This window comes from Chiloscyllium plagiosum, chromosome 11 (assembly GCF_004010195.1).
Source record: "Chiloscyllium plagiosum isolate BGI_BamShark_2017 chromosome 11, ASM401019v2, whole genome shotgun sequence".
NCBI classification, from domain to species: domain Eukaryota; kingdom Metazoa; phylum Chordata; class Chondrichthyes; order Orectolobiformes; family Hemiscylliidae; genus Chiloscyllium; species Chiloscyllium plagiosum.
The window spans coordinates 59,562,084-59,576,905 of NC_057720.1; the positions used below are offsets into that span (position 1 = coordinate 59,562,084).

The window sequence follows — 14,822 nt, forward strand, 5'->3', positions numbered from 1 at the left end:
GATCACATTCAGCAAGAATACAATGTTATTGAAATAACATTGGAAAAAAAATATAGTATGTTTACATTCGAAATGTGACATTTAAATAGTAAACATTTTAATTGTAAAGATGTCCAGGATAAATGGCCATGTTCCAGTAAATTGCTACATTGTAACTAACACAGGCTTGTACACCATTTATAGCAAGACACTTGCTGGAAGTAGCAAATACCGTACGGGAATTGATTTGGTTCTCTGTCCACCATGAGCAACTTGTCACTGAGCTTGCAATTAGTTTTAGGTGTTCATCTTGGCCCACACAAGCTGGCAAAGCAATTTCAGATTAATTACCATGAACATTCCCCCTTTCTGTGTATCCAAAATGTGTATACCATTTTTACAGACTTTGACTTTAACCAATCATTTGTTTAAAACGTTCGCAAGAAAAGGGAGTTACCCTCCCTCAGCCCTTCGACATAGTAAAAAAAAAGTAACTATGAAGTTTAAATATTTTAATTTTATTTTAATCTTCAATTTTGCCATGCAATTTTATCTTCTCCAATAAATTTTTGAACCCACAGGATTCTTAGCAATTTTGCAGTTTCATATTTTAATACTTACTCTGAGCTACATGCTGCAAAACACTTCAAATGGATAGTAACAACCTCTGGCATCTTGTCAAACAACAAGCTGCGTTCAGCCTCTGTGTAATGGTGACAGTTTTCACAGAAATATTTGTCTTCACCAACTATTCGTTCCACTGAAGCGAACTGAGATATTGCCCATTTTAATGTTTTCACCTCCATTTTTGGTTCTGGAGATACTGGAAGAAAAGGGATATGACTATTTAAAGTTACTCCAGTTTATCTTAACAGCTCAGCCCTTTCACGTGAGGAATTAGCCTTGTGGCTTGTGTCTTGGCTGAACTGGATGCAGTACTCGAGTAATTTGACCATTGTACTACATTCTTACACAAGTTATTGTTCAAAAAGCTAACTTTCATGGAAGGCAGAGGAACAATCCAGCTCTACTCTTTTCCAAAGCCTTCCCTCACCACCTCACCTAAATGCAGAATTAAAACCATGTGATCCACAGTAAAATCCTGTATTACATTTCCTGACCTTAAACGGAATCATTTTCACTACACCTGTAAAGATACCTTTTGCTTATTCACTTACCCTCAGAACCATCGCCTTCCTTTGGGTCACTTTCTTGAACAGGGACACTGATATCCTGGAAATTCTCTCTTCGTTCAGAGTAACACTCACACTCCAAACACCGTGTTCTCAAAACTAACTGTCCTTGGAACATTCCATCCAGCAGTTCAAAGCCAGACAACTCTAAACACATCAAAAGTAATTGTTACTATCAATAGCACTAGTGTGATGACCCATGATCATGAAAGTATAATTTGTTAAGATGTCCCAAATTTCTATGTTATATAGGAAGGGGATGCTTCAGTTTACGGGACCATCTACAATCTCCCTGTTTTAGGTTCTATTAAGGCACTCTGAATGGGGGTATTAATGATAGGAAGCAATGAGATGCAATTATTTCTTGATACTCTCTGAAGGATTGAAACTTTGAGTAACTGTCGTTCAGGAGGGAGTGGATGTGGAGAAAAACTTCAGGCAATTTCAACATTTATGGGTCACAAATACTCTAGTGCATTTTACCTTATTCTTTACCTGTGCTTCCCTTTTAGAGACTCTTTTAGAAATGGAACTGGTCATCTGAGAATGCAGGAAGTGGAGGTAAAGAACAATACAAAGGATTCTTCAGTTGTATTTAAATTACATAGGTTGCTTAGAGAAAACAAATGGAGGTAAGTAGAATGCAGGTAGAAAGAAAATCAAAAACACTAAAAAAGTCAAAGGAACAGCAATACATCAAAAAGGAATGAGTGGGCATGAAAGACAAACAGACTTTAACTTTTTCAGTAAGAAACTACAGATTAACTAGTTTTAAGGCTGATCTTAAATCAGAGCCAGTGAAGAATGGCCTAACATCAGAAAAAAAAAAGTGCTTGAATCAGGTGGATCATGTCGTACACTCAATCAAATCAGACAATACTGAACCAGCTAGTTTAAAGTAACAGTGCAAGGAATGAGGTTTCTACCTCACATTATAATCCTTTAGATTAAGAAAGAAATGTGAATTCTCATTAGGGAGGAAAGAATTGATGTGTTGAGTATTTTTTTTAAATCAACTTTGAAAAAGTTACTTTTTTTCTATGCTACCTCTTTAAATGCTTATTTTGCACAGGGTCTTTATTACAGAAAGAGCTACTTCGTAATTTAATTTCATGGTCATATTACTTTTATGCCAGGAATAGTTATTTCTTGATCTATTTCCAGCCACGTTTTTTTTCTTTTGCCTGTTTTATTAGTAATAGAAACCTGGCCTATCTTTCCCCAAATGCAAAACACAATTTAGCAAAGGGAAGACAAGGTAAAGAATAAGGAAAAATGCACTTGAGTATTTGTAAATTAAAAAGATGACAGGCTGAAAACTGAAAGTGGAGCAATATATTCTGGAAGTGAATATTTATTTTTCACTCAACTTGCTAAATTGCATTTTGCATTTGCGGAAAGACGGGTCAGGTTTCTATTACGAATAACACACAGGCAAAAGAGAAAAAAAATGTGGCTTGAAACAAGATCAAGAAATAACTATTCCTGGTATAAAAGGATCATACAAGTTTTCAGATAACACTGAAGTAAAAGTAACATGCAACGCATATCAGGAATAACTTGCTGTAATTATGAAGAACAAAAGTAAGTAATGATTTATTTATACCATTTATTCTAAAACATTCTTTGTAAAAACTAATTACTACCCCTTCCAGTTCTCACCATGCATACTAGAAGTAGGAGAAACATATTTTAAGTATTAATTCATTAAATTTAAGCAACTGGACCCAGTTATTGGTCAATCCATTGAAGTTAAGAGTATGTGTTCTCATAGCATCACAGATTAAGCAAGTCAATCTGACATGCTTTAGAGAGAAGCATGGTCAACCAAACAAGATTCTTTAACAGACCACAGAAGAATGACAAATGAGTTAACTTTGGTGTCTCAACGACTTATTTTCTTTCCATTGATTTAATAATGTGCTAAGTCCTTTGGACTGATTTAATTACAAAAACCCTACTTTTTTCCCCCCTTGTAAATAAAAAGATATGAAGTTTGAAAAAGAGCACAAGTTGTGCAACAGGAGAATAAATGATTAGTTCTATGAAATTTGACTGGGGTCCTTTCAGTCATATTTCACAAAAAACATAGACATGTTGTATTAGATAGAATATAGTTAATCAAAGAAATGTCAATATGGTAACTTTACATCTTTTTTTCAGCCCCAACTATAAAAAGCAATATACAGAAGCAAACTAAATTTACACAAATAACTGAGTTTAGCCAATATCACCTTTAGGTAATTTCATCTGTTTCACCTCACGGATTTTGAATATCTCAACATCCACCTCATTAAGTCCAATGGTTTCTTAATTAAAATAAATTAGTTCATCATTCTTACCTCTTAGCTTTCCTTTTCATTCTCTTCCCCAGGCTTGCTCTTATTTGACCTTTTCTAGCTCCATGGGTGTGAAAACTAGACAGAGATGCTGAGAGCATAATTGCACAGCACTAAGAATATTTAGTTGGAAATTATGTTTGCCTACATCATGCTGGTATTGAGAAGTTTTGTTGAGATATTTAATAAATCCTGCTTTGCTGTTCCAGTTTTAGATCAAGAGAAAGTAACTCTCAGGAATAGTTAGGCTCACCAACCTGCTTTCCTTGTGTTCTTGTCTTCAATTTCACATAGCCCTCCATTTGTTTCATCAGTGGTTCCTGTGGCAAAATAGGTCTTGCAGTCTGATACAGAACAGTGGTGGTCTGTTGGACTGTCCTCTTTTGCCACATCTGTACAACATGGTTGATTTCCATTTACTTCACCATCCTTTCTTGTCTCTTTGATGCCCTGATTTGATGTTAGCTTGCCAAGACTACAGAATTTGGAAAATATACTTGGCTGCTTCACTGTCGGTTTCAGCCATCTTAACCCAAGTTCTGTTTTCTTCAGAGGAAATGAGCGTGCAGTACCATTTTCATATACACTGTGAGCATCAACATCAGGTTCTTGTTCAATGGAATCCCCAGAAAGTTTTCTGTTCTGCCTTGTTTGCCGTTTCTCTTCTAGTTTTTTCAGATCCCTAGGCAGCTTTGATTTTTTCATGGCATTTCCAGCTTGTGTATCACTTTTTCTTTTCCCATTTTTCTTTTTCTTCAGCATTTCCTCTTTTTCTAGATCAGGAATTTCATGGTCATTTTGCACTGCATTATTTCTAGTTATCAGGTTATTAGAGGATAAAGTTTCAAGTGGCCTGTTTATTTTATTCTTCACAGTTGTGTCAGAGTTGATGTTTTCTTCAACAGATGCACTTTTCTTTAACAACTGACAAGCCTCCAGGACATATCCCAAAATACATTGCAAAACCTCTTGAGCATCATGCTGTAGGTATCCATCATACATTGGATTCAGCTCTCTAAAGTACAGATGGACAATGTATATATTATTCCATTCAAATATCATTTAACTTTATTTTTACAAAAACAAAAAAACTTTACTGATTCTATTAGGCATTGTTCATCGTAAGCACAACTCAAATCTATCATATGGCCTAACTCATAGAGTAGAAGTACAATAGACTCTTAACGTTATATCAGTGTTTCCAGAAGGATTACATTTATCAATAAAAAGCAAGGAACAAATGAATATATTTTTTAAAGAAAAAAGGAAACAGCGGCAGAAATAGACCATTTGGCCCCTCAAGCCTGCTCCTCCATTCAACTAAAAATGGCTGATATTTTACTGCAACACATTTTCCTGCACAATCCTTATGTTTCCTTGATATTTTTAACTAGAAATCCATTGATGTCTGCCTTGAATGTACACTACGATTGAACCTTCACAACCCTTGGAGGTGGAGGTGAAGATTTACGTAAAGAAATTCACGATCTCAGTTCGGAGATGATAACCCTTGTTTCTAAACACCCATTTGGGGGAAGCATCTTTCCTGCAACTACCCTGTTAAGCATTATTCAAGAACTTATGCTTCAATTAGATCAATTCTCTTGCCCGGCAGCGATCATGAGTTTGGAAGGTAATGTTTGTTGCTACTGAGCATCAGTGATGAAGGGAATATATATTTACAGACATTATGTCAATCAAGTGAGATGCTTTTCCCTGATGGTACCAAGCTTCTTAAAATGTTCTTGAAGTTGCATGTGCCGCCAAATTAGAAGGATTCATCACACTCCTGACCTGTGACTTGTAGACGGTGGATAGGCTTTGTGCAGTCAATGGCTAGTTAACTGCTTTAGGATTCCTTACCTCTTACACCCAAGTGTGGTGAACCTTCCCAGGTACAGTCACTCCAAGGTTTTGTACCTTCCTTTGCTCCTACCTCTTGCATTAAAAGCCAACATGCTATCTACCTTCCCAACTGCTTACTGCACTTGCATGTTATCTTTCAGTGACTTAAGGACATCCAAGTACCTTTGGACATCAACATTTATCAATCTTTCACCCTTTAATAAATACTTGACATTTTTCCACATTATATTCAATCTTCTTGCCCACTCACTTAACCGGTCTAAATCCCCTTAAAATTTCACAACTCCTATTTTCAGTAGTTTTCTCTTATCAGCAAACTTAGAAATATTGCATTTGGTCTCGACATCTACTGATGTGGATTGTAAATGGCTGGAACAAAACACTAATCATTGCAGTAACCCAGTAGTCACAAACTGAGAATGACCCAATAGAAGGGAATGTGAGAATTTTTTTTCACCCGGAGGGTGATGAGAATTTGGAACTCACTGCCTGTAAGGTGGTTGATGCAAAATCCCTCGTAACGTTTAAGGCATATTCAGTTGTACACTCTTAATGCCAAGACATACAAGGCTTTGGGCCAAGCACTGGAAAATGGGACTAGGATAATTAGGTGATTGAGTCTGTACTGGTCAAAAACAATTACCCTTTGCTATGCTGAAGACCTCAAACGCTAAATGACCTCCCTCAGTGCCATAAATTGTTCTATTATCAGTACATTGCTGCAGTGAATTAGAGATAAAAAGATTAGAAGAATAGTTGTTTCATTTGGTTCAATTCCACGATTTAATTATCTCAACTGGTGTGACAGGAGAATTATTACAAATCAGCTACAATGCTTACCCGGGTTAGGTGAGAAAATTGTATTCTAGCAACCGTAAGCAAGGAGAAAACTGAGACAGGGTCTGATTACCCAAAGGATCAGCATCCCACAGACACACTCATAATATCTACATGGACGAATTATCCCAGTAGGAAGTAAGTGGCTTCCGGCTTTTTTTGTTTTGAAGCAGAATGAAGTTAACTTCCCAACTGCCGACCTCCCTAATGCCATTTCCAAGGCTAGGTTAGGAAATCGTATTGAATGTCAAATATGATCGTTCAACATCAGCAGCCAAAAAAAAAAACACACGTCAGTGTTCAGCCTTATAAATAGCATAAACATGAAAAAGGTTTCAGTTTTTTTTGCAAGCAGTGTGTTTCAGGGCTAAATGTTGAGCAGACATTTCAAAATGTTCACAGATGAGAAATTGGCACATCAGCAAGTTAATAAATAGCTATCACTGTCCTAGAAGACTCAGAAGTAGCAGAAAGGAGGAAAAAGGGAAAAAAAAACTTTTCATAATTGCTCACTTCTATTATATTAAAGACATGCACCATAATTTTAAAAAGTCTCTGGCTGAATAAATACTCAATTTTCTTTTAAGTTCACAATTAACCATTCAATATAGGTGTATTGTTCAGAAGTGCCTTAAAAATATTTTAAACACAGGATCTAATTTCTGATTTCATCACTTTCTCATTCAAATGTTTCTATTACACTTTTAAAACAAACTTACTTCAGTGTACTCATCAGTCTCTTAGGCTGAGCAGCAAGTTCACCCTCAATGTAATTCTCTGCATTTAGAAGATAGTTGGCTTGTATCTGTTCCATTGATACAATCAAGCTGTGCAAGTTGCAGATCAGCTCTAAACAGATTGGCAACTCCTCTTGACTATGTAATATGTCCTATAGTACAGAGCATTTACAGATCATTATTTCAAAGTTTAGTTGTCTCAAATCTGTCAAATGTAGCAACTGTCATGATACATTTAATTAGGTTAACAGTTCTACATTGTTCTTTAGAGAGAAAAAACCTTAAAAATACTGCAAGTATCATCTTGGTTACGTAGCCATTGTTTGCCTTTTAAAAGTTTAACTTTGCTGACAGTTTCAAACTCAAAGACATTTGCAGCACAGGAGGCAGCCATTTGGCCCATCATATCTCTACTAATCAAAAAAAAAAGATCTGACTACACATCTCAATTCCAGCTCCTGCCTTCAGACTTAAGAGACAATGCTTTACAAATTAATATCTAAATGCTACCAAAACATTAGGAGACCAACACTTTTCAGGTACAGGTACACAATCCTTTATCCAAAAAGCTACAAAATCTGATTTTATTTGTGGGTTGTGAAAGGTCATCTTTGCATGCGAACAGGTGACCCAGCACTGGCAGGCGTCAATTGTGTCTTAGTGCAGGTACTATTCATACATGCGTCTGCTGTTTGGTAATTTTTTAAAATTTCACTGTGAAAATGTCATTTATTCCAAAATCAGAAACATTCCAAATTCCAAAAAGACAGGCCCCAAAGATTTCGGATCAAGGATTGTGTACCTGTAGTGAGTTCCAGAGTCCCACCACTGGGGGATGGAGGTGGTCATCCCAACTTTGCTTTCTACTAACATATTATGTCTCTCAGTTTTACACTTAATATGTCCCTTCTCAACCTTTGTTGAAAACAACCTCAACCTATTCAATCTGTCCATACTGCTCAGGCCCTCCAGCTGGCAACTTCCTGGTAAATCTCCTCCTCTGGAACACTCAAATGCTTTTTATAACAAATTCCACTTCTGGCCTATCCAATGCTTCGTACAGTTCCAGCAAAACCTCCCTGCTCTTATATTCCACACCTTGGTTAATAAAGGCAAGTATCCCACTTGCTTTATATACCTGACTTTCTATCTTCAGGAGTCTGCAGCTATGCACACCAAGGTCCTACCATTCATTATGTAATTCCTTGCCCCATTAGCCCCCCTCCCCAACTGAATTACTTCACATTTTTCCACAATGAATTCCATTTGCCACAGTTTTGCCCAGCTGACCAGTCTCTTGGATATCCTCCTCACTATTCACCACCCTGCTGATGTTCCTATCATCTACATCCAATTCAACCACACCCTTTACATTTAAATTCAAATCATTAATGCCCCCACAAACCGAAAGGGCCCAAGTACCGATCCCTCTGCAAATCCACTGGAAGCAGATTTCTAATCACAGGAACAGCCCTCTGCCATCATCTTTTGCTTCTTGGCTCACAGCCAAATTTTGGACACAGTATGTCACTTTGCTTTAGTTTCCATTAGCTCTCACTTCCGTGACCATTCTGTTATGAAAATCAAGAAAGCTTTGAGGACAATATCAACAAATGCATTAACCTTATCAACACCTCTTGTTATTTGTTCAAAGAATTCAATTAAATTTATCAAACACTATCTTCTCTTAAATCCATGCTGACTATCCTGGATTAATCCATGTCTCTCCAACTGCAGATGTATTTTGTCCCTCAGAATTCTAACAACTTCCCCATCACTGATGTTAGTCTGACTGGCCTGTAATTTTCTGTTCTATCCCTTCCTCCCTTTTTTTTTAAATAATGGGACAGTGTAGCAGGTCCCCTGTCTTCTGACACTTCACCTATGGCCAGAGAAGATTTGAAAATTATTGTGAAGACCCCTGATATCTCCTCCCTTACCTTCCTCAACAGCCTGGGATATACATCTTCTGGGCCTGCAGATTTATCCATCTTTAAGTCTCTCAAATCTGCTTATACTACCTGTTCCCCAATGTTAATTTCATCTAATATGTCATAGTCCTCCACCCTGATGTCGATACCTAAGGAAGTTTAAAGCCTTAAATGTTGTCCTTACACATTTAGACTAAAATGTCATTTTGAATTATAGAACACATTTGCTGCATACTAGAAAATGGTGTAGCAGGGAGGATAAGATAATTAAGAACATTTGCCTTAACATCAGTGAGTCTGTATAAACAAGACACTGAGTGATAACATTCATGGCTGTTCCTTTGTGAAATGAATAAAAATGTTTAATTCTGACCGGTGAATGAAACTGGATATCAAATTAACTTCTCTCCTGAATTGTTGTCCTTCACTATTATCTGTCTACTTCAGAACATGCAGTGCTTTTATTAACTTTTGTGTTTGTGACAGTAATGCCAACGTAAACCTGTGTTTTTGATAGTATGACTCCTGAAGAAGGGCATGTGCCCGAAACGTCAAATCTTCTGTTCCCTAGATGCTGCCTGACCTGCTGTGCTGTTCCAGCAATAAAGTTTCACCTTTTTGATAGTATGACAGAGTAGCTGGCCAGGGCTCTTGAAAGAAGAGCGATTTCTACTCCCTGGATTATAAGAATCCAGTTAGCTTGGCTTATAGGTATCAGTGTTATGTTGGAACAGTGATGCTATTTTTAAATGAAGGGAATGATTAAACTAAACTGTCTGTAAGAGTTTTTTATTTCATACCACTAATGAGTTCGACTTCTGGGACGAACCATGAGAGAGGCTTACAAGTCTGAGTCCACAAGGGATTCCCTGAGCTGTCTCATATCTGTACTTTAACATATCTGCACTTTCTTTTTCTATTGGGAAGATGGACACAAAGTATTCATTGAGGATTGTACTCATGTCTTCCAGGTCTACACACATTACCTAATGAGCCTCAAATCTTTCCCAAGTTATTCTTTTGCCCCTTATGTATTTAAAGCACACCTATCAGCTTTCCTTTATTCTACTGACACTTTCTAATGAACTCTCTTTGCTTTCTTAACTTTTTTTTGCTCCATCGTGCCCTATACGCTGTTCTAGGGACTCTGCCATACTGAGCCCTCAGTATTTGTCAATATTATTCTTAATCCTAAATCATTATATCTCTTGTCATCGAAGATTCTCTTGTAGAGATCCCAAATACTCCCACTATTTCCTCCTTGCATGCCGTTTATTGCTCTGATGGTTTTATGTGCAAGTCCACTTGGGGCAAATTGTATTTTCTTAGTAAAATTAGCTTTCCCTGAATTTAAAACTGTTATTCCCAGCCCATCATTATCCTTTCCATAACTATACTAAATCTGAGTATTATTCACAATCTCCAAAATGCTTACTCATCAATATGCTTTCCACCTATCCAGACTCATTTCTGATTATTAGGTCCTAGAACAATTTCCCTTGCTAGGTTTTTTAAATGCTGACTAAACATGTTCTCCTGGATGCAATTAGCACTGATTTGCTAATGCCCAGTGTGATGCAGTACTATGTAATGGGTCAGAAAGGTATTCAATTTAATCCAATTACTCCTGTTGGCCATAAACCACATCAGTGACCCTCAAAGAGAAAAGAATGATGGGGGTTGGGGAGGGCAGGAGGAGGGAACAGAGAGGTTAGCGGCAGGGTATGGGGGAGAACAGGAGAAGCTTTTTTTATTCCCAGAATGGAAATTTTATGATGGCAAAAGAAAAGTTCACCTTATCCACAGTATTTCCATCAGTCAACCAGATGACATATCAATAAACATTTAAAATACCAGAAGTCTACCAATGGCAGTAGAACCACACATCAATAAGCTATTTTCTGAACATAAAACAGACAGTTGAGTATGCAGTTACAATAGTAGCAACATTTTAAAATTTCCCAAGCAAGCAGGAAAACATCCCATAAAAAACACTGGCAAGTTATTTTATAAGTGATTACCTGGTCTTTTTTGGGATCCTCCTCACTCTTCAGTATCCCTTGTTTCTCAGAGATTATGTCATACATGTATTTCATCCCAGTTTTAAATCCAGGGCAATAATACAACACCTATGTTGTTACAAAAGCTACATTTTAACCAAATGTGATCATAATTCAATACAAATTTTCACACAGATCCGCCGAATAATCATACATTATAGCATAGAAACAGGCTCTTTCGTTCATCAAAACTGTGACAAAGTGTTTCATTAACCCCTCATCTAAATTCTATAATTCTTGAAAACTAATACTTTGAATCAATTATATAATTCCAACTTAAAATAAATTATCAATCCTACTCTAAGAAAGATCTTTTTTATAAAAGAGTAATTTTCACAACTTCAAGATATCCCAATGCCTTTTACACCAGGCAAGTACTATTTGAAGTGTACTCATTGCTGTAATATTGGAGAGGTAGTAACCTCTGTTCCAAGAAAGGTCTCACCAACAGTAACAGCCAGGTAGTTAATTTTTAAAATGATTTGTTTGATGGAGATATATTCTGGGACCATGAGGAGAACTCCCCTGTACCTCTTCAAAGTAGCATCATTAGATTTTTTTTACATTTGTCTGATTATCAACAATGCAACCAACTAAACCACAAATGACAATTAACCATTTTCAGTAAATTCAAATAGCCTTCATTGTAATTAAATATTTTTTTCCATGCTGTACATCTTTATGACTCTATGACTTTAGTGCCGTGCCATGGGTGGCACAGTGGTTAGCACTGCTGCCTCACAGCGCCAGAGACCCAGGTTCAATTCCCGCCTCAGGCGACTGACTGTGTGGAGTTTGCACACTCTCCCATGTCTGCGTGGGTTTCCTCTGGGTGCTCTGGTTTCCTCCCACAGTCCAAAAATGTGCAGGTTAGGTGAATTGGCCATGCTAAATTGCCCTTAGTGTTAGGTGCAGGGGTAAATGTAGGGGAATGGGTCTGGGTGGGTGTGCTTCGGCAGGTCGGTGTGGACTTGTTGGGCCGAAGGGCCTGTTTCCACACTAAGTCTAATATAAATTATTTTAATATGTTACCCCCTAGTGGTCAGTGGGAGGCGAAATCTATCCATATTTAAAATGAGTTTATTTTATCTGATGTTTGACTAAGCAAGTAATATTGAAAATGGAAGTAAAGCTAAAAGAAATGAACACTGAACATGTAATGTTATTAAAACTCAAAACCACTTTTTAAAAATCTAACTTAAAAATAATCCAAGTTTTTGTTAAAAGGTAACAAAGACTCTTAGCTTATTAACCAAAGCAGATGCATTTTACAAAAGCAAAAATGTTGGACAGTGAAGATCATGACCTTTGAACTGCTCCTGGGTTTAGAGGGTTTCCCCAGCACTGCAATTGGATTTCCCCTGTCCTTTGAAGTTGTAAATTTTTATTTTAGCATTGGTTTTGGGGACTTTTAAATAGCACAGAAACAAAGGTGAAATGGGAGGATAGCTACATGAATAGGAAAGGTCTAGAGGGATATGGGCCACACACAGGCAAATGGGATTACATTTATTTAGGATATCTGGTCAACACGGACAAGTTGGACTGAAGGGTCTAACAACTCTATGCAGCTTTTCCTTTTGTCTGACTTGTAGCTCTTTGTTTTTCCTGTTTGCTCACATGCTTATCCAGGAAAAGGGAAACAGAAGTAGCACCACTACCTCATATTTCTCAAAGGTCTCAAAGCACTTCAGAATAATGAATTACTGAAACAATTGCGACAGTCAATTTCAGGTTATGATCCCACAAAATAAAAAAGATACACCGACCAATTAGGAACAGGAGCAGGCCACTAAGCCACTTCAGGCAGCTCTATCACCCAATAAGGTTATGGCTGATCTGTGACCTTTATCCTTTGCTTAATAAAAAAATTGTCAATCTCAGATTTAAATTTAACAATTAAGACCATAAGACAGGAGCAGAAATTAGGCCATTTGGCCCATCGAGTCTGATCTGCCATGCAATCATGGCTGATAGATTTTTCAACCCCATTTTCCTGCTTTCTCCCTGTCACCTTTGATCCCCATGGCAATCAAGAACTTATCTCTGTTTTAAATGTACTCAATGACATGGCCTCCACAGCATTCCATGGCAATGAATTCCACAGATTCACCACTCTCGGGCTAAGTAAATTTCTCCTGATCTCCATTTTGAAAGGGTATTTCTATTACTCTTAAGGCTGTGCCCTTGGGTCCTCTTCTCGCTTACCAATGGAAACATTTTCCCAACATCCACTCTGTTCAGGCCATTCAGTATTCTGTAAGTTTGGGGCCCAGAATTGCTCCCAATGTTCTAAATGTGGTCTGAGCAGAGCCTTATAAAGCCTCAGAAGTACATCCCTGGTATTATATTCTAGTACAGTCTAGATGAATGACAACATTGTATTTTCCTTCCTAACTAATGACTCAACCTGCAAGTTTAACAAGAGAAACCTGGACTAGAACTCCCAAGTTCCTTTGCACTTCAGATTTCTGAATTTTCTCCCCAATTAGGAGATAGTCCATGCTTCTATTCTTCCTACCAAAGTGCATAAGCTCACACTTTCCCATACTGTACTTCACCTGCCACTTCTTTGGCCACTCTCCCACCCTGTCTAAATCTTTTTGTAGCCTCCCCTCTAACTATCTTTGTACTGTCTGCAAACTTAGCCAGAATGCCCTCAGCTCCTTCATCCAGTTCATTAATGTATACAGTGACCCTTGTGGAACACCACGAGTTACTGGTTTCCATCCCAGTAGGTTTCCACCCTTCGAAGCCGTCGGTCATTTCCAGTGCGAGCAGCAGCGAAGGTAAGACCGTTTGGTTTTAAAAGTGCTTACCGGTAGCGGGCAGCGGTGTTTTTTTTTCTCTTTCACTCTCTCTTCACAGAAAGAGCGGGAGCACCAGGGGGAAGTGACGACGACCAGAGGGGCAGCCGAGACCCGGAAGCAGTTAGTGTAAGCTTACCTGGGTAGGTTTTTTCCCCATTTAAAAGCGCGAAGGAGAGGGGGGATGACTTACCAGGGGTAAGTAACGGGGCTCAGGTCTCTGGCACGGAGCCTGTCCCCGTTACTCAGAAGGGAAGGGTGAAGAAGAGCAGAGCAGTAGTAATTGGGGACTCGATAGTTAGGGGCACAGATAGGCGGTTTTGTGGGAACGAGAGAGACTCACGTTTGGTATGTTGCCTCCCAGGTGCAAGGGTACGTGATGTCTCTGATCGTGTTTTCCGGGTCCTGGAGGGGGAGGGGGAGCAACCCGAAGTCGTGGTCCACATTGACACCAACGACATAGGTAGGAGGAGTGCCGAGGATGTTAGACAGGCTTTCAGGGAGCTAGGTTGGAAGCTCAGAGTTAGAACGAACAGAGTTGTTGTCTCTGATTTGTTACCCGTGCCACGTGATAGAGATTCAAGGAATAGGGAAAGAGAACACTTAAATGCGTGGCTAAAGGGATGGTGCAGGAGGGAGGGATTCCAGTTTTTGGATAACTGGGGTTCTTTCTGGGGACGGTGGGACCTCTATAAACAGGATGGTCTACACCTGAAACTGAGGGGCACCAGTATCCTTGGGGGGAGGTTCGCTAGTGCTCTTCGGGGGGGTTTAAACTAACTCTGCAGGGGCATGGGAACCAGACTGTAGCTTTAGGGTGCAGGGCCAGGAGTGTAGGGAGGTTAGGAACATGGCATCAAGTTCAAAGGAGGGTGCCTGTAAACAGGAAAGTGGCTTGAAGTGTGTATACTTCAATGCAAGAAGTATACGAAATAAGGTAGGTGAACTTGCAGCGTGGGTTGGTACCTGGGACTTCGATGTTGTGGCTATTACGGAGACATGGCTAGAACAGGATTGGCTGTCTCAGGCCCCAGGGTTTAAATGTTTTAGTAGGGTCAGAGATGGGGGTAAAA

At 38.6% G+C, this 14,822-nt stretch overlaps 1 protein-coding gene across 5 annotated transcripts in view; it reads right to left on the reverse strand.

Moving 5' to 3' along the window:
• The window catches only part of usp1 (ubiquitin specific peptidase 1), a 41,356-nt gene that overhangs the window by 1,881 nt on the left and 24,653 nt on the right, over positions 1 to 14,822 (reverse strand). For all 5 annotated transcript variants that reach the window (XM_043699481.1, XM_043699480.1, XM_043699479.1 and 2 more), the window contains exons 4-8: positions 10,904 to 11,011; positions 6,934 to 7,103; positions 3,769 to 4,526; positions 1,158 to 1,319; positions 601 to 802 (exon numbers count right to left, since the gene is read on the reverse strand). In XM_043699481.1, the coding sequence (XP_043555416.1) occupies positions 601 to 802; positions 1,158 to 1,319; positions 3,769 to 4,526; positions 6,934 to 7,103; positions 10,904 to 11,011 (1,400 nt within the window). The remainder of the gene's footprint in view (positions 1 to 600; positions 803 to 1,157; positions 1,320 to 3,768; positions 4,527 to 6,933; positions 7,104 to 10,903; positions 11,012 to 14,822) is intronic.